Source organism: Engystomops pustulosus, chromosome 1 (genome assembly GCF_040894005.1).
Source record: "Engystomops pustulosus chromosome 1, aEngPut4.maternal, whole genome shotgun sequence".
NCBI lineage: Eukaryota > Metazoa > Chordata > Amphibia > Anura > Leptodactylidae > Engystomops > Engystomops pustulosus.
The window spans coordinates 239,524,390-239,544,285 of NC_092411.1; the positions used below are offsets into that span (position 1 = coordinate 239,524,390).

At 39.8% G+C, this 19,896-nt stretch overlaps 1 protein-coding gene across 2 annotated transcripts in view; it reads left to right on the forward strand.

Moving 5' to 3' along the window:
- Positions 1-19,896, forward strand: part of TUSC3 (tumor suppressor candidate 3) — a 171,638-nt gene that overhangs the window by 124,757 nt on the left and 26,985 nt on the right. For both annotated transcript variants that reach the window (XM_072122124.1, XM_072122132.1), the window contains 2 exons: positions 8,927-9,016; positions 17,098-17,161. In XM_072122124.1, the coding sequence (XP_071978225.1) occupies positions 8,927-9,016; positions 17,098-17,161 (154 nt within the window). The remainder of the gene's footprint in view (positions 1-8,926; positions 9,017-17,097; positions 17,162-19,896) is intronic.

The following is a 19,896-nucleotide window of genomic DNA, read 5'->3' on the forward strand; positions in this document are numbered from 1 at the left end:
CAGTTTTTGTGCCTGCACCTAGCTGAAAGGGAACATTTTTAGCAACCTCTCAGTCCCCATAGAGCATTGTACATATACTGCCAAACAGTTTTTGTATTAAAAAATTGCTTTTACAAAAAAAGATAAGTTATATATTACCTTTCAATGAGTGGCTGAAGAGGAGCAGTGCCCCCTTCCCCCGGGAAACCGCTCCTCCATGTGTCGTTTTTGAATTCATAATATCGTCCCTTATCCTGCATATTGACGTCCTCTGCCGCGTCCCCCTGTGGATGTCATCAATCGTTGATCCGCACACTGTCAGCAACTCTGGGAGCTATGCAAAGTACGTAGCGATTCCTTTAACCTAACGCATGTGCAGATGAACGCAGAGAGTGGATGATCGATAAGGGCTATTCTGGGAATATGAACATCTGATACAAAACCCATAATGCTATAAATAAATGAATATAACAAAACTCATTATCACAAAATGGAGCTTAAATAGTTTCATTTTATGATTCACAAAATGTTATACCCTCTCTAAAGTATGCCGAGTTCTCACCAAGATGGCCGCCACTGGAAACGACAGCTCCTCCATGTGTCATTTTTGAATTCATAATACCGCCCCTCACCCGGCATATTGACGCCCCCCCCCCCCTGCCTCGACCCATACCCCCCCCCCCCCCCCCCCGGGTCTCCTGGTTCCCAGATTCCCTTTAAAATAGAAAAAACGTATTGTCCTTGAAATTTTTGGAAACTTCAGCGATGTGAAGTTATTATAACATACTTTCTGAAATATGGAATATCTGAGATAATAATCATTGTTCTGCCTATATTTCTTCTACTGTTACCTGATACTAGAATACACACATACATGGCAGTATATTCCACATATCAACCCATGCTTTTCTACAAGGAACATACACAGTAAAAAGGTTTCCATCTGTAAATAGTATCAAGGCTTCGGATCCCTTGTATACATGTCTGCACATTAGACATTAGTTCTGGGTCATGTGTTTCAACTCATTTCACTCTGCTCTGATGGATTTACTGAGATGCAAACATCTTTTCGAGCCTAAAACCATCTACCAGTGAAAAGCTCCAAGGTAACATCTCCATTATCTTTGCACAGTGAAGTGTCCACTGTCAAGTTCCCTGACATATTGTTTATAACACTGTCAGCTCTGGAGATCCAGCAATGCATACTCACTATCAGATGAAAGGGAGACGGTGGTGAGTACATATTAGGAGGAAAGGTGCACATTTGTGCTAGCATTACCGAAAAATTGACACCATCACTCATTGCTTCATGGTAAAAGCTTCAGCTATAACCGCTTATTCACTGTGTTTTTCAAGGAACTGCAATCCAATGCCATTATCTTCAACATGAAGATATTCTATATTTTGTTTAAAAGGTTTTTCCAGGTTCTGTTAATCAAATTATTAAAAAAAAAATCATTATATGCGTGCAAGCAGTTTGCCATTCTTCTGTAATGGGAGTCCTAATAACAATGATATTACGGTTAGCAGCGGCATCCATTGATTTTTTTGCGGTCCTAAGGCCACCTCCGAAACCATAAAAATACCAAAGAGTGGAGTCTATCTATATGGATTTTGTTCCCTAAACAACTCTGAGCTTTCAGGATGCTATTGGGGCTATGTTTTTGGAGGATATAACTATATATATAAAACTATAAGCAAAGTCAACTGTAAACAACATCACTGTACGTAAGATGAATGGTCAGTAAGATGAATTAGATAACACAACATTGTGTTAAGATTTGCAGGAACCTCTGTCCGTCAGTGTCCTAGAACATGCACATGTAGAATGGACTTGAGCAATGCTCAAGGAATACATTCCTGATTTAGAATTTGCACGCTATGAGCCACATTTATCAGGTATCTGGTGTAAAAGAAAACAACAACCCAAAAGAGAGTCGAAAAGACCATCAGAGATAAAATTAATGATATCTTTTATTATAAATACAATGCACAATATGCAGAAAATGAATCACATAGGGAAGGAAATAAGGGGAAGTACCACGAAAACCATAAGCGTCCTGCAAACCCCCCAGACCTATAGGTAAATGATAGTGTAAAGACCAAAGGGTCTAATATATAATAGAGCCTATTGGTCTCCTGGGGACCCCCACTGTACCTAGCACCATGCTTACGGGTAAGGACTAAAATTGACTTTGTGCACTGCGGGAGCCGGATGGTACCTCCGGTCCCCCACTTCACATAGAATCCTACCAAGGAATTATCCTTTTATTTATGTTCCCGTCTGCATTATCTATTATATATTAGACCCTTTGGTCTTTACACTATCATTTACCTATAGGTCTGGGGGGTTTGCAGGACGCTTATGGTTTTCGTGGTACTTCCCCTTATTTCCTTCCCTATGTGATTCATTTTCTGCATATTGTGCATTGTATTTATAATAAAAGATATCATTAATTTTATCTCTGATGGTCTTTTCGACTCTCTTTTGGGTTGTTGATTATATTTGGTTGAGAGTTGTTATCATATAATATCGAATGAGGCTCCCTTTTCTTTTTTGGTTGTTATCTGGTGTAAAAGCCCTGAAATAGGCAAAATTCGAGCGAGTGGTGTTTCTGCCATGTACCTGCGCACAAGATACAGCCTGTGTCCCTTCAGGTGCAGACTATGGCGCAATTCACCGCCAGGTTGGACCTGACATAAAACTGCCCCGCTGGCACAGCTCACAGCAGTCACCCGGCAGGGGAAACATCATATGCGGGTGCACTTTGTGCCACATACTGTATGAATGAGAGTATTTTTTGGTTTATTTTTATATCATTTCTAGGAAAAGAGGGTTTTTGGTGGGATTTTTAAATGAATTTACTTTTTACTTCTTTTAATGTTGTTTTTCCTATATGAATGAGAATATTTTTTGTTTATTTTTTTATCATTTCTACGAAAAGAGGGTTTTTGGGGAATTTTTAAATGAATTAACTTTTTACTTCTTTTAATACTGTTTTTCACTAGTATTGTAGTAAATGGTAGAAACTATCAGACCCCCTAAGGTTAAAGTACCCTAAGGGGTCTGATCATTTCTACCATATAAAACGATACTACTGTATGACTAACAACAGCATTGCCGAAGGCATTGAATGGGTTAACACTTGTGGTGTTAGCCATTGGTGTTTGCAGCAGGGTGTTAGCCATTGGTGTTTGCAGCAATTTGCATCAAACACATATGCTGAATCAAGAGGGCTTTGCCCGTGAGCCTTCTCCATACGCCACTTGCCATCATACTAATACTAATCATACTAATATGATGGTTTGCGGTAAGGTGTTAATATTGTATTCGTGAATACTTTCATACGGTTCTGGAAGGGCGATTGCAGAGGACGGTACTTTACATTTTAAGAAAGTGGTGCAGAACTTTCAATAGATGTGTATATATATGTAAATTGCCTAATTCCCTACCCCTCAACACACATTACAAAAAACATGAAGTGAAGCGGCCAACCCCTATGGAGCCATTTTTATTAACTGTTAGATACTGTAAGCTTACACTGTGTACAGCTATCATCTTCGACTGCCGAGTCTATCAATAATGACCCTTAATTTCACATAAAAATTCCAAGGTTGTAATCGAGACCTTAAATTTTTCATCCAGTGCATTTTGAGAGCATCCCATGGCTTTTCATTTTGTAGTTGTTTTAGATTATGATGCTATTATGTATTCGCTGAAAATGTGTTAGCCCTCAGGAGATGGGTCTTATTGTTTCCATTGCTCCTTTTCAGTCATTTGCTTGCTTAGAAATCTTTGGTTTATTATATTCAGTTCTGGGGTTTTTTCGGTTTCTGAATTCCTATCCGAGTCTGCCTTTTGCTTTGAGTTACCGAGCGTATGGTAAAGCATATTCCTGTTTGTTTATTTACTACAAATGTAATCTATACAAATGTCAACAAAATTAACAAGATCTTCAATCCCTGCATGAAATTGGATTTCATTAGAAAGGTGCGATAAACTCTCAGAGCAATGCACTTGAAAGGTAGGAAATTGGAATTGATGTACTGTATAAAAGCAAGAAAGCTATTTATTCAAATGCAGGAGAATATACCCAAAGTGATTTAAGCTCCTATTTTATCATTTTTTTTTAAACAAGTCAATTTTAAAGTTCATAAAACAAGGTAAGTTACCGAATCCTACACAGTAATAAGTTTCAGGGAATATATTATGTTCTTCAAGAAAGAAACCGAATCAGCAAAGCGACAACACAATAACAGAATCTACACATGAAGCTAATTAATCAGAAACAGAAATAAATTGCTTGCAAAATTAATCTCCCTTGTTTATTTTACAAATGATTTTCAAGGAAATCTACCATCAAAATAAAGCATGGTAAACCAGGGACACTTATTCATAGATCCAGGCACAGTGACTGGGGACCCCCTGTCGTTCCTGTAGTCTTAACGGCTATCCTTCAGAATGTAACATTCTCTGTAGCTACAGCATAGAGGGATCTTGATAACACGCCCAAAGCCCATCTGGTGGCTTGTTACCATAATTTTTAAAGTTGATTTTAGAAGGAAGGAGGCCATGTATAACACACATAAGAAGATTACCACAGTCACAGTGCCTGGATCTATGATTAAGTGTAAAGAGTAAAATAGGAATGCCACCAACGCTCAAAGCTCATGAGGGGGCAGGCCGACGTGCTGTTTCTCCCCCGGACCGCCCAACACACTCCATAGGCCGGCGGTGACTGTCGGGCTTCATGCGGCAGTCACCGCTTCCTAGCCCCGCCCCCACATGAATACGCTGGACCACTTTGAGTGTGGTACTGTGTGGCAGTGTCTGCTAGCTTAATCAGAGGGTTCCGATAAAGCTAGCAGTTTATCACTGCTAAAAACGGGGTAGTGCTAGGAGTGCCTCCGAGTGCCTTTTTTATGGGTGACAGGTCCTATTTAATGTCTTCTTGATATTAGGAGGGGGAGTTTTACCACTGTATCAAAGAATCTCATAAATAAAAACTATTGAGAGAAAAAGAAGACTTGTTGCCTTTTCCTATGGCAAATGCTCAGATAAAAGCTTCTCAATTTACGGTGATTGGGATTTTTACTTGACATGTCAGCTAAATGACAGTGAAAGGTCTGGCGCTATACGGAACTATGTCTGTCAATATTCTGCTCAGTGAATTTCTTGGTAATTCTTGTTCTTATCACAGTAATTTTTTGCAGACACATATATAATGTATCCCCGTGACAAGAATGTTTTCCTTGAGGCAAAGAGAGGAATAAAATATATTTGTGCATTATCAAGCCAATTCCCAAATTATTTCATGCATTTTAATAGACAAGTAAAATTATGAAAAGTGACTGTTTTGCCCGAATTTGCTTTCAGAAATAATTGCATTGCGCTCCTTTATGGTTGTAGCAAAATTAAATGTGACATTGGGTGGTTGTAATGTTTAAAAATGTGCTAAATTGAATTAGGAATTCAGATGACTACATGACCTCGTGGCTGTGAGGTATGGAACATTCTGACACCCGCAATGTTTGTCATATGATTTAGGAGGCTTGGAATAGCTGGTGAGCTTAAAACACAGCCCGAAAACTGTACAAGGCCAAGAAATGTTGGAAATGTATAATTTAATTTTTAAACCTATTGCAAGACCCATAACTTTTATTTTATTTACTTTTAAAGTTTAGCTATTGAGAAGGAATCATTTTTATTAAACATTTTCAAACAGAGTTTACAAAACAAAGTAACCATCAAAACAATATAAAAAAAGGGGGGAAGTTTACAGGGGTGGGGGGGGGAGAAGCTCACATAGTCCATGAGGTCATGACATGTATTGAAGTGTCCGAGTCTGTTTCCAGAAGTTCTGGAGCAGAAGTGATGCATCACTAATTGTAGGAAAGGCAGTGGGTTGTGAAATATACCTCCTCCCGCTTCCGGTATGATGACAATTTTAGAAACCACTCTCCGGCGGGGGAGAGGAGATAGTCTTAGTGTGATAGCTTAAACGATCAGAGACAATCCGAACACTTAGCAGAGGATCGGACTTCACTTAACATTCATACACATAGAAGGGTGTGGAAAAGACATTGGGAGACATAGTGGGACAGAACAAGAGGAAGGTTGGGGAGGGGTACGGAGTAGGCCCTAGTGATGGGGGGATCACCTGGATCTGAGGTACTCGTTTAAGAGCCAATCGGGGGACTGGGACTCCTAGCACCCGGAGCCCTTAATATTTCCTTGAAGTGCTGTGAGTCCCGGAGGACTATCCGCGGCTGCCAGAGTTTTAAAAATTTCTCTGTCATTCCAGAGGTGTCACCTCCGGAGTCTTGGGGGCCTCTGAGCTAATGAGGTCATTGATGTCTTTGAAGATTTGGTCCCAGAAGTCTGTAATGTCTTGACATGTCCACCATATATGAAACATGTCTCCCTTGGCCAAACCACATCTCCAGCACGTGTCCGGGATCGAGGGATAGATCGAGTGAAGCATGGTGGGAACCCTGTACCCTCTTGCGAGAATCTTGTAATTCCTTTCTTGGGAGGAGCATGCTACTGAAAGCTTATGTGTATACAGAAATTACTTACTTGGAGGTTCCCAAGCCTGTCTCCCAATTAGCGATAAAAGGTAAAGCTGATGTGTCTGACTCTTTTATCAAGAGGCTATATATTTGGGAAATACAGTGTTCTGGAGGGGATGCTGAGCAGAAGAGATTCTCAAAGGGCCGGACAGGTTTATTAAATGCAGCCTTTGGACCTGGTTGTTTAAGGAAGGATCCTAGTTGAGAGGCTTCTAGCCAAGAAAGTTTGGCAGAGGCGGAAAGAGCTGATATTTCCTGCATATGTGGAATCGGGGCCTCACCCACTATGTCACGCATCCGTAGGTCCTCATGTACTGAGCGCCCCAAGAAGGTAGTCCTGAGGAAAGCCGGGGGAAAGTCAGGATTTCTAAAGAGTGGGGTAAGGGGGCTGAATGGTCTGGATAAAATGGAGCGCTGAATGAGAGATCTCCACAGTTTCAGGGTCGAGGCCAAGAACAGAGACTGCGGTTCGGTTTCCACTCTCTGTGCGGATACCCACAGGAGTAAATGAATAGGTATTGTGGAGCTGTATTGCTCCAGTCGAACCCACTGCTTAGATGATAAATGGTAATGCCAGTCTAGAAGGCGGACTAAGACGGTGGCCCCCTGCGGATTTGGGGCGTATCAGGTATTTCCATCCAATCCAGGGGCGTACTGTGCCCCATATGAAACGTAATATCATTGTCCTGATCGATTTAAAGAAAGTGGAATTCCCTGAAACATGTGGAGAAAACGGGGCAGTACGTCCATCTTTATAACATTTATCCGGCCGAACCATGAGAGTCCCTTTTTGTTTTAGGAAGCTAGGTCTTTATTGGTGCGCTCCAGTAAAGCCACATAGTTGAGATTGTACAGTGAGGTTAAGTCGGAGGGTATCTGGATTCCTAGATATTTGATCGATGTGGCCCGCCATCTAAAAGGGAAGTGTCCTTTAATGGATTGAACTTCCTCTGTGGGGAGAGAGACGTTTAATGCCTCCGATTTGATGTAATTAATTTTGAAATTGCTTAGGTGGCTGTAAGATTCAAACTCTTTGAGAAGTGGGGGAAGGGAAATTCTGGGTTGAGAGATATATAATAACAAGTCGTCTGCGAACAACGCTGTCTTATAATGCCTCTGGCCCACCTGCATCCCGTGAATGTTTGGGTCATTCCTAATTGCCGTCGCTAAGTGTTCCATCACTACTATATATAGTAGGGGTGAGAGAGGGCACCCATGACGAGTCCCATTTTTGATTTGGATGGGGTCCGAGAAAACCCGTTTACCCTGTTTCTGGCCCTGGGGTGATCATAAATGGCCATAACCCTCCCTAGGAACTTGGGACCTACCCCTAATTGAGTTAAAGCCGCTGACATAAAGCCCCAATGTACCCTGTCAAATGCCTTTTTGGCATCGATCGACAGGAGGCTTAAGGGTACCGACCTTTTTTGTGTCTGAGCCATCAAAAGGAACATTTTCGTCAGATTATCTTTGGCCTCCATATTGGTAGATATTTACAGGCAGTCCCCGGGTTACATACAAGATAGGGTCTGTAGGTTTGTTCTTAAATTGAGTTTGTATGTAAGTCGGAACTGTATATATTATCATTGTAATCCCAGACAGAACTTTTTTGGTCTCTGTGACAATTGGATTTAAAAAATGTTGGATTGTCATAAGAATCAGGATTAACACTAAAGCTTCATTACAGAGACCTGTGATAACTGTTACAGCTGATCATTGTAGCCTAGGACTAAAGTACAATAAATTACCAATATCCAGTGGTCCGTTTGTAACTATGGGTCGTATGTAAGTCGAGTGTTCTTAAGTAGGGGACCGCCTGTATTTTATTTATTTTTATTCTTTTTTTCTTTTAGTAGAAGAAATAATAAAACATATTTTTTTCAAATTATTTTATCAGTAATCTGTTCATAATTTTATAGGTCAGCGTGAATATGAGGATGTCAGTTATTCTATTTTTTTTCTAATTGAAATTTTTTCGCACAATATTATGATGTTGTATTCTGGGAAACCGAACTTTTTTTTTTTTTTTTTTTGCATCAACATGCTCATAATTGTGATTGTTTTCTTTGCTTGTTGAGTTGTTGTTTTGATGTACAATTTCTTTGTGTTTTCACATATTGTCTCTCAAATATTTTTTAATGGTTAACTATTTCTATAATAAAATAATAGGAAACTTTCTATTTATTAAATATATGTTTTATTTTATTTGTATAAGTCCCCTATAATTTATAAAGCGCTACGAAATATGATGCTGCTATATCAATATATATATATATATATATAATTTTAATAATGTGCTGTATATTAACTTAATTTAAACATTGATTTACATGATCTAACATGAATTTTATTTTATTTTTGAATTTTATTTTAGTGTGTTGTATTTGCGATGACATCTGGACAAATGTGGAATCATATACGTGGACCCCCATATGCACATAAAAATCCACAAAATGGTCAAGTGGTGGGTATATTGTTTATAGTTTTCTGTGTTTTGTAGATTTATATGTATTTGTGTTCCTACATGGGTATACTGGGTTTATTTTTTAACATTTCCATTAGTGTTATGAAAACAAGGACACTGTTTGAATTTACTTACTGCTGTGTAGCAATCTTTAAAGGGAACCTGTCACCAGGAACCTGATTTTCACTAAAGACATTTTACATAAGCCCATTACTCCTGCAGTGCAAATATGTCTTTCTGCTTTTCCTTAAGCAGTTGCATTACAATATAATTGTGAGTTATAACTTACCTGGCATTCTAACAGAATCCCCTGTGTAGTCCCAGGGGTTGGGCTTTAGTTTGGATGCATTTAAAAAAATAACATGTGACTTTGCACCTTTGTGCTCCTGTACAGCTCCTCCCTCCTGATCCTTCACAGAGCTCTCAGCCTGGTGAGATGGCATCAGTGGAAGAGGGAGGAGCACTACAGGAGTACAAAGTGAGCAGCACAGACAAGTCTTATGTTGTTTTTGAAATGCATCCAATCCAAAGCCAACCCATAGGCCTACACAGAAGATTCTGTCAGGGTGCAAGGTAAGTTATAAAACACAATTGTATTGTAATGCAAATGTTTAGAGAAAGCAGAAAGCATATTAGCAATGCAGCTGTAATGGACTCCTGCAATCTGTCTTAAGTGAATATTAAGTCCCTGGTGACAGGTTCCCTTTAAAGCTGAGTTTGAAGAAAACTACTATTTGTATTATTATATTTTTATTTGACATTCCTATTGAAGGATTTCACCCCATGTGTCTTTGAAGGGGTGTTTGGTAGGATTTCATGCAAGAACAGCTTTTCAGGTCATAAGAGAGTTTTTTTCTTAAGATGTTAAAACTAAACCCAAACTTCTTATGTTTATACATATCCTTTCAAATCTAGATCTACTTTTATAGGATCGGTTACAGATTATGTATGTGTTGGAATTTGGTTATGTGTCCTCAGAAGATTTACTGGACAAGAATTTCTAACTTTAAAACGTGCGTTGTTCCGACTCTTCTATTCGATTGGTTTCTGCCGTCGCGGCCAATTCTCCTTTCTGTTATAGTGTGAATATTGAGCTTGGTTTAATTGAGACTAGAGAAGTATGCAGATATTATTGTGTTACTTTAGAAAATTTGGTAACTTTTTATAAGGGTCATTGCTCGGCCATTGGAGGTTGTCCTCTGTTTCAATGATTTACCACTGAAACAAAACTTCTCAGTTACTTGTTCTCACTGTGAAAAAGTCTAAAACCTCAGAGGTTTTTAAGCTTTCTTTTTATAATAGCTTTTATCGTGTATTTCATTGGTTTATTTTTACAGTCAGTATAAGGTGGTATTTCCAAATTTTGGATTGAGTGTGAAAAGCTCCAAAGAAGCGTTATTTTCATTTACAAAATATTCAACAATTATGATGGATTCCAAGTTCGAAAAAAATGATGGCATATATGTTATAATGCATGTAGTAGTAGAAAGATAGAAACTACAGCACAGGCACCATTCATACTTCCAAGGAGTGCTTTATTCCATCCAAATGTAGCGTTTCAATCACAAAGCAATCTTTATCAAGCATGATCTTCTTACCATATGTACATTTGACCCTGGTCCAAGGTTGACTAACTGGGGGCACCCTCCTCCTTGGTTTGTTTGGGTATACTGTCTTAATTTTTACTGCATGTCATACAAGCAGCATATGTAGAGAGAGAACTATGTCATTTCCTGTGTTACATAACTCTCTATATTATACATTGCATCTATATATGACGGCAAATGTGGAAAAATTGGAAATTGGTTAACCTGTTAAAGGTAAAGCTTTGCCTAAAGCAGTTTTCTTTTTCATTTCTTTCTCCGATTACAATTACTCAACTAGAATTAGAAGTAAAGTCTCCTAAAAATTCTAACTGCTTCGAGGAAATATGATCCAAATATTAGACTCCAACTAAAAAAAAAACTGTTTTTAGAGAAAGTTTTTCCACAATAGCAAGTTAAATATTTGGTTTACTTCCAGCCTTTTCGCACCTTATCACTCGAGATTTCTTGGTCCAACATGTTCTGTCTCCTCACTCCGCCAGCTTCTCCCATCCTGTCAGCTTATCATATCATTATAGCCCCTGAAGTCCACTTCCAAGAGTCAAAAGTAAATAGTTCATTTGTCTTGTCCTTAAAGGGTTCTAAGCAATGATTGGGCCTGCCATAACCATGCCGTACAAACTTCCTTGATGTTGAGTGTTACATTGGCTGCCAGTGTACATCACATATTTTATTTATATATGCCGTCTTATACAGAGAAGCAGAGCTTAGAGCAATGTTCTTATTTTCAGGCATGTTTCATGTACATGATATATGTAACTCATTTTTTTTGCCAATATATATTATATCTTTTCAGTTTGCAAATGTCTTTGCTGATGTGTGATCATTGTGAGTGAATTCTCCCTAAATTATTGAATAGAATCACCCATTGTCATGTCACTGCGTCTAATGCCATCTAGCTTTTTTATTTTTCTAGGAAGTATGTGGCTGGTGCCAAAAATGCATATTTTCAACAAGAATATCAATGTCAAAACATTCTTTTAAACGAATGATAAAAGCGAAGAGCCTGGTTTGCTCCAGCTTGAAAGAGGATCTTTTATCACCAACTCCTTGCATCCTGTAACAGGCAGTAATCCGCTGAGTTCAGCATTGTTGGATTCTTACATGCAGCTCCCACTTGGATAGCTTGGCACTGCCCATGATTTATATATATGATTATTTGATGGGCCACATCAGTCAGATATAGGTTGATATACCAGTTCCATATATTCAACATGTTGCAAATAGTTTTTTCATATAATCCCCAAATTTTTCCAGCTTTGCCAAGGGTGAACATGTAGTCTTTGAAGGTCCAGCCATAACCACCCCCTTAACTGTTAGCTAACCATTACACAGCTATTACACCCTAAAACTCCCTTCACACAAACGTTTGTTGTGGAGATATGCTTACCGTACGTACGGAAGTTAGAATACGGCGGCCATAGGGGGGGCATTGTGCACGGCACAGTACGGTGAGCACACCTCCCTATGGAGAGGGGGGATGAGGAGCGCTTGGATGTAGCATATGTGCGTGTGGAAGGAGCCCAATAAACATGCCAAATCCTTACAGCCCGAATTACACATGTTATCAGTGGAGAGAACCGGGGCCAGACACCGCTAGTGGCTAAACTATATAAATGGATTGTACATATGGAGATATTTCTGACTCTTCTCTTTCAGTCATCTGCTGTCAAGAAGAGTCTAAAGAATGTACCAACTTTGATTTTTATCCCATATTCACAAGATAATGGAGTATGGAACCCCCACAGTACACAAAAATGGAGCCGCAGGTGAAGCGTGCATCCTGCTGCCTCCATTCCATACTGTGGGAGCGCTGGAATTTGCATAGTACTTTTCGGCACTCCTTTAGTATTGAATGGAGCGTCAGGAAGCATGCTTGATGTTCTGCTTCATTCATAGGACCCCCGCTCTAATGAACTGCAGGGGTCCCTTTTCATCCTCCATCCTGTCGATGGGGAAAACAATCAAAGCTGTTACAACCCTTTTAAAAGGCTGCCTTGCAGAGAAGATGATTAGCTGGTTTTGCCGACATACACTCCATGTAATATTTATGCCCCGCCATTTGTAAAATTGAAGCATGCAGGAACTTTTTACATTTTTATCAACTTGTTTTCGTGGAATGTTTCACTTTTAATATATGATTATTTGCGTCTTCACAATAGGCTAGAGCAGTCACCGGTGAGCGAGAAAGGCCCTGAGCCTCTTGGGGGGCCTTTGTGTTATATCAGAGGTGCCGCAGAATATTACATATTGAGCTTCTGTGCCTTTAGTCATTATATTTGACTCTTCAAGCATCTAATTTGGTTCTGATTCTTTCATGAATGTATAATAATAAGGTAAAGACAGTCCTGCTTGGTCTTTTTTTCAACCTTACATCAATGCTCTGTTTTTAAGACTCCACTGAGAATATCTGGAAATGGAATCAAAGCAGATCACTTTATTTTAAGTAATTGATTTTGCAGCGTGGTTTTGGAATCCATGATATTCTTTATCCTGGCTTCATTAACTGAGAAAGACATTTTATTGCTTGTGTTATGTTATCAGCCCAAATAATTATAAATATAAAATATGATTTTTATCTTTATTAATGGTAAATTTCCCATGATATTTTCGACCTTTGGAACTAGAAGCGTGCCATAGCTTGTCTTTATTCTGTCTTTCTCTGTTACAGCGTTTTATATTAGTTATACCAATGATATTGATGTCTATAAGATATGTTCATTAATTGATTTAGTTTTTTTTTTAAGGCAGCCACTGTCAAATACTTGGTCCTTAGCAATAAAGTACCATATATACTCGAGTGTAAGCCTAGTTTTTCAGCACAAAAAAATGTGCTGAAAACCCAAACTCTGCTTATACTCGAGTAAAAAAAATTTAGGTTTTACCAGGTTTTTTGGTAAAATTAGGGGCCTCGGCTTATACTTGGGTCGGCTTATACTTGAGTATATACGGGTAATAGTATGATGCATTTCAAACTACATGTTTGTTCTATATTATGTTTGATCTCATCTAGATACAAGATGAGAGAAGGTTTAGTATGAAGACATATCGGTCCCTCACGGAATCCTGTGGCACTGTCACGGTTGTCCCTGCAATCCATGTTTCAGATCACAGGCACACCCGTGCCCCTTTCTGTGGCGGAGCTGCCCCATCCCCCGGCCCACACCCACCTCTCCACGCTTCTGCTCCCGTCCCGGCTAGGTCATGCACGCATCCCCGCTCTCTAGGGTGCGCACACCGGCACTCGATTTAAAGGGCCAGCGCACCACTGATTGGCGCTGGCCACTTCCGGGTTCCTATTTAAACAGGTGGCTCTCATCGCTCCCTGTCCCTGCATTATTCCCTGTTCCTCGTTGATCTCCTGTTGTGACCTCGGACCTGTCCTCTGACCTTTGCATCTCTGCCACCAGCCCTGACTGCCTGCCTGTGCCTGACCTCGATCTGAAATCGATTGTTTAGTTAAAATAAAGGTTGATGTTCCTAACCAAAGTATGTGCCGTAATCAGTATTGAATAGCCTATATGGTAGTCTATGATCCTTAATCATATGCTCTTTTTCTGTGCAGACATGGTTGGTTAACAATCCAAGGTCAGGGCAGGCAGGGAAATTTATTAGTCAGAAAAACGGTCAAAGGTCGCAACTCAAAACAAAAAATACCCAGATAAACTATAAAAGGAGAATACCTTAAAAAGAACTACCAAGTCAGGAAGCTTTGCACAGTTTCTTGTGAGAGATGCTGCCTTAAATAGCCCAGAGTTGCAGGTTAGAGGTTAGAAGCAGACTGTAATGTTTTGAGTTTTTTAAAGGACCAGTGCACCAGGAATCAATAACTGAAGCACTGCCTTCTCATCCAGGAGGTACCGTACAGCAGGAAGACAGAGGACACCTATGACCTAGTGGCACAGAGATTGATTTATGTGCTCCTCGGAAGAGCCCAGATCCAAACTTTTCACATAAGCTATCCGTTTTTTAAAAATCTGAATACAGTTAAATTTTTTTTTTTGGTGCAGTCTACTCAAATACGAAATAATCTCTGAATAATGCACATGAACTAAGGGACTTGGATCCACACCCACTTATAAATATTCTCCTTTGGATTAAAATACTAAGTGGCAAACAGATTGAAAATGCCTCTTTTATCCTTGTGACTAGTATATGACCACAGATCTAATGCATATTTTGAGGATTGAAGACAGTTTTGTGTTAAACCTCATTTATTTCTATCCATTTTTGTTTGTTTCCTCCATAGTTCTGTTTGGTTTTTCTGAAGATTCAATTTAAAGTCGTAGAAAGTGTTAGAGTAAGCGTACAGATGCTTGTAAAGCTCAGTTTCTTTCGCCTGGAGTAGCTCAGCCACAGCCATTTGTTGTGTGTTTACCAGAGGGACTAGACGCGGAGCGCCGCACCAGCTGGCCACCTGCAGAAGCAAAACCATATGGCCTGGAAGAAAACATTATATCAAGCTCAGTTTTGTCAGACTAGACTGTAATGTGCTTTAAATTTTAGATGTTCTGAAAATCTCTCACCTAACATTTATGTTTAGACCTGAAAGGTTTTGTAAGGAGAAGCTGTTATGCTGAGAATGCAAAGCAAACTTCAGAACTACTTTCCGACAGACAGTAGACCATATGGGACTCACAGCATCTGGCCCGGGACTCTTGCAAGCATTAAGTAAAACTGCAAATACACAGTGGACTGCGCTTAATTTTTGTGTGCTGTTTGTTTTCACTGTGTAACACTTCTGGATAATTAAAACATACTTGTTGGCCTTTTCTTATACATTTTTGTAGGAAATGAAAGTGTAGTGTTATGTAAAATAGCCGCTTAAGAAATAAGAATGTTATAGATATATACCATAGATATATAATTAATTCTTCTTTCATTATTGCCTTGGGTAACTAGATGTTTTAAACTGGGCTTTTTCCTTATCATTTCTCTTAGGTACTTCAGTTATGTTATTTACTGTCCTATTCTATCTAAAGGAATATAGGCAGTCCCTGGGTTACATACAAGATAGGTTCTGTAAAGTGAACCTGTCACCAGGAATGTGATTTTTAGCTGGTGACATGTTCCAGTAACCTATGCTATGCGGATTTAAAAACTGCCTTTGTCAGCATTCTGAATAATTTCAGTAGTTTATAATAGTTTATTTGACATTGCCAGGCTCCCTTCCAGCAGCGTATGGTGGGTCTCGGGGGAGGAGGCAGCTGCAACCTTTGTGTGCCTGTGTTAGTCTCCCCTCCACCGCACTCATCCAACTCCATTATGTGCAATGAGCAAGCAGGATAGGGAGTCGAATGGTGAAGTGCATGCAGATACTTGAAGAGAAATAAGCACACACAGGCTGCAGATTACCCCTCCCCTGGACTCGCCACATGCTGCTGGCAGGGATCCAAAATATTCTAAAATTATCTATTATCAAACTACTAAAAAGATTCAGAATGCCGACAAAGGCATTTTTTAAGTCAGCATAGCAAAGGCTATTGGAACCTGTCACAAGCTAAAAATTACATTCCTGGTGACAGGTTCCCTTTAAGTTCAACTTGTCGGAACATTTTTTTTCATTCACAAACAATTGTAGGCTGTCCTCGGAGCAGGGATCAACAATAAAGTTTTACTGCATACACTTGTTAACCAGTGCTTCAATATTCTTCTAAAATGCCAATTTCTAATATTTGATTGGATGTTGGAAATTTTATGACATCATACAGTCGTGTAAGGCCTCTTTTCATTGAACACTTTGTGCACCATAAATGGGGATTTTGTTGATGATTATTGTATTGTCACACAATACAATGATAGGATAGGGGATAACAAGTTGATTGGTGAGGGTCCGACTTCTTGGACCCCTACCGATCACACGTTCAAAACCTTGGCAATCCTGAGCATTGGGGTCCTGTTCTAACTAACTGATGGTGTAAGCATGTGTCCTAAAGGACTATTCGTTTGTATGTATGTATTTATGTGAGCTCTCTGTTATCTCTCGTACTCATATAGACAGGCAATGTGAGTGCTGGAGATACAATTACAATTATAATTCCTTTTTTGAGAACAGGACCCCAGTTTCAGATTGCTGGGGGTCCGTTTCTTGTGGTTTTGGGGATCCCAGCAGCCGGACCCTCACTGATCGGCTTGTTATCGCTTATATAGTTGTTAAAACCCCTATGTAGCTATTGCAGCCATGAGAACAAGGTTGCACCTTCTTCTTCCAACAACACCTGTATGTTTCTGTATGGTATGGTCTGTATGGTCTCCCCTTAATACATTGCCACATTGTCAGTCGATATGAAATGACTTCCTCCTAAAAGCCATATAACTGCAGAATAGAGGGCAGTCTGTCAGTACGTGATCAGAATAATAGTTGGTAGTGGGTTAGTTGTCCACAACTAAATGACTAAATGTATTAACATATGAACATAATAATCCAAATAAACTGCATTTATTACTACTAATAATACTCAATGGTTTTCTTTCCAGAGTTACATCCACGGGAGCAGCCAGGCTCAGTTTGTTGCAGAATCACATATCATCCTGTTGCTGAATATCCTTCCAATCACGTAAAATAAAACGCTTTTGTTATTGCTCTGTCATTTTTTACCAATGACAAAAATGTTCTTTATCCCCAGGCTTGTAGAAAGGTAGGTGCTTATAGTTTATAGAGCTGGGACTGTAATCAGCAGGTATATGGGTTGTTACAAATAATATCCGCAATAATAATTCCACTGGTTTCCTAGAGTAATATTCTCTGGGATTGTACAACTGCAGAGCTAAGCGCTGTACGTGGCACGAGTAGGAGATGACATGCGAGAGACTGGCTGCGGTTAGAGATCAGTCCTAGTATATCCAAGACAAAGCTAGAATTTACTTTTATTTTGTACAAGAGCATAGGGCAACCCTTAAAAGGAAATCCGCCATCAAAATCGATCATGATAAACCAGAGGCACTTACTCGTAGACCCAGGCACAGTGACTGTGGTAATACTTTTTTATGTGTTATCCATGGCCTCCTTCCTTTTAATATCAACTTTTGTAATTATTCTAATGCACCAGAAGGGCTCTGGAGCACGTGACCATAGCCATACTGTGCTGCAGCTTTACCGACTATTACAATCTCTCCCCCTTCTCCTCTGCTCTCTCAGCACTTCCCCTTCCCTCTGCCTGTTGTAATCACAGGGCATCCAAGGAAGTTTTAACAAACAGTGGGAGGGGGAAGTGCTCCTTGTACCCTATAACAGCCCCTTCTAAAGCTGCAGTACAGAGGGCATCTGGTAATGTCCTTTAGAGCCCTTTTGTCTCATTAATATAATTTAAAAATATGTTTTTAGAAGGCAGGAGGCTATGAATAATACTAGCTATAGCTCTCGGCGTAGCCCGGGATAGTAAATAACTGCTCTTAGCTACAACAAAATAGAATGGGATAGCAACAAATATTTAGATGTATCTATAGTCTGTCCCCAGCATTCTTTTTCAGTGACTGTCTATTTCCGGCACTCTCATTTCAATGATTGCCTCTGTCATTTTGTCTATGGGGAGACTTATCAGGAGTGTCTGAGAACATAACTGCTCTAGTTGCCCATGGCAACCAATCAGGGCTCATGTTTCATTTTTGCATATCGGTTTATAAAATAATAGATGATCTCTGTTTGGTTTCTATGGGAAACTGGAACAGTTTAACCTCAGACATTTCTGATAAATCTGCCCCTATCTCTGTATCTCTATCCATCTTACCTCACACATAAGCGTCTTTTACTCATTGCATATTGTAACCTATCAAAGCTCAGATCTCATATTAATGACCTGTGACAGAGCAGCAACCAATCATGGCTCAGCTTTTAAAGGGAACCTGTCACCAGGGACCTCATTTTTCACTAAAGAGAGGTTGCAGAAGCTTATTACACCTGCAGTGCAAATCTGCCTTTCCTAGGGTAGTCCAGCCCCTGTGACTACCCCAGGATTTTGTCAGGATGCAAGAGTAAGTTATAACACACAATTATATTGTAATGCAAATGCTTAGAAAAGGGAGAGAGGCATGTTTGCACTGCAGGTGTCATGGGGTTTTACTATCTGTCTTTAGTGAAAAATGAGGTCCCTGGTGACAGGTTCCCTTTAAATGCCACAGCAGCAGCAGACAATGGCTCCTGTATATGGTGGTTAATAAGTGTCTCTTTTGGAAAGCGAAAGTGAAAATTTCAGCTCGAAACCTGGTCTATGACATTCCCTAAATTTGGCGATTTAAACGCGACGGTACAGAATCCTTTAGCAGACATACATACATACATACACACACACATACACTCAGCTTTATATATTAGATACGAAGATTACAACAGTCATGGTGCCTGGATCGATGAGTAAATGCCCCTGGTTTATCATGATGGATTTTGATGGTAGATTTCCTTTGAAGGATTGTATGAAATTGGACAAACACGGTGGGCTCTTGTCCAATACAGTTCAAATACAGTTCAAGTTCAACACATTTGAGAAACAAAATAACTAGAAGGCACGGATGTATACCCTGCCCTCTGTAAACGGTGGACCCTTTCTTCTCTATATACTGTAAAAATCTACTTTCAATGAGATCCTCCTGTTAGTGACTGCCTGTAGCATTGAGCTTGGAAAGGAGAAAAAGAAGAATTCTAGATTCCATCCCCCCACAAGTCCAAAATGGTAGATTCACCATTGGTGGTGTGATATGGTGAAGGGTAAGCTGGTATTTCTACATGAGACGTTTATATATGGGGGTATGTGTCTAAAAGGAGTTTCAGGGTTCGGCTGCACCATCCAGTATATATAGAAACCTGGGATTGGAGTAGGTGATACACAGCCTGCAGACTTCCTCCAAAAGTGAATAGTATAGAGACAAAGAGGAAACAAGACGGAGCGCTCTCCTAGTGCATTACGCGATGATATTTAAATGAAATAAAATCTTTGTCCTATAGGACTCTCACCTGATCGATGATCAGTGTACAGCATGTAAGGTTTTGAGTTGCGGGTATCCGGCTGCTCAGCGTGTATGATCGTCCCGTCCTCCGTGTTCCAGGGGTACCCGGGGAAGGTTTCTTGATGTACCGATTTTACTGAAGCTCCGTATATACGTAAATCCGAGCGCTCAAGGATTTCCCACACTCCGGATAGATTTAATTGATATCGGATTTTATTGATTAAAACATTGATATCGCAACGCGTTTCGGTCCGGTACTCGGACCTTCGTCAGGCAATCCATATGTAGTTCCTTTACATGTGGTGTATATATTTTCTAAAAAGGCCGGAAGTGCTC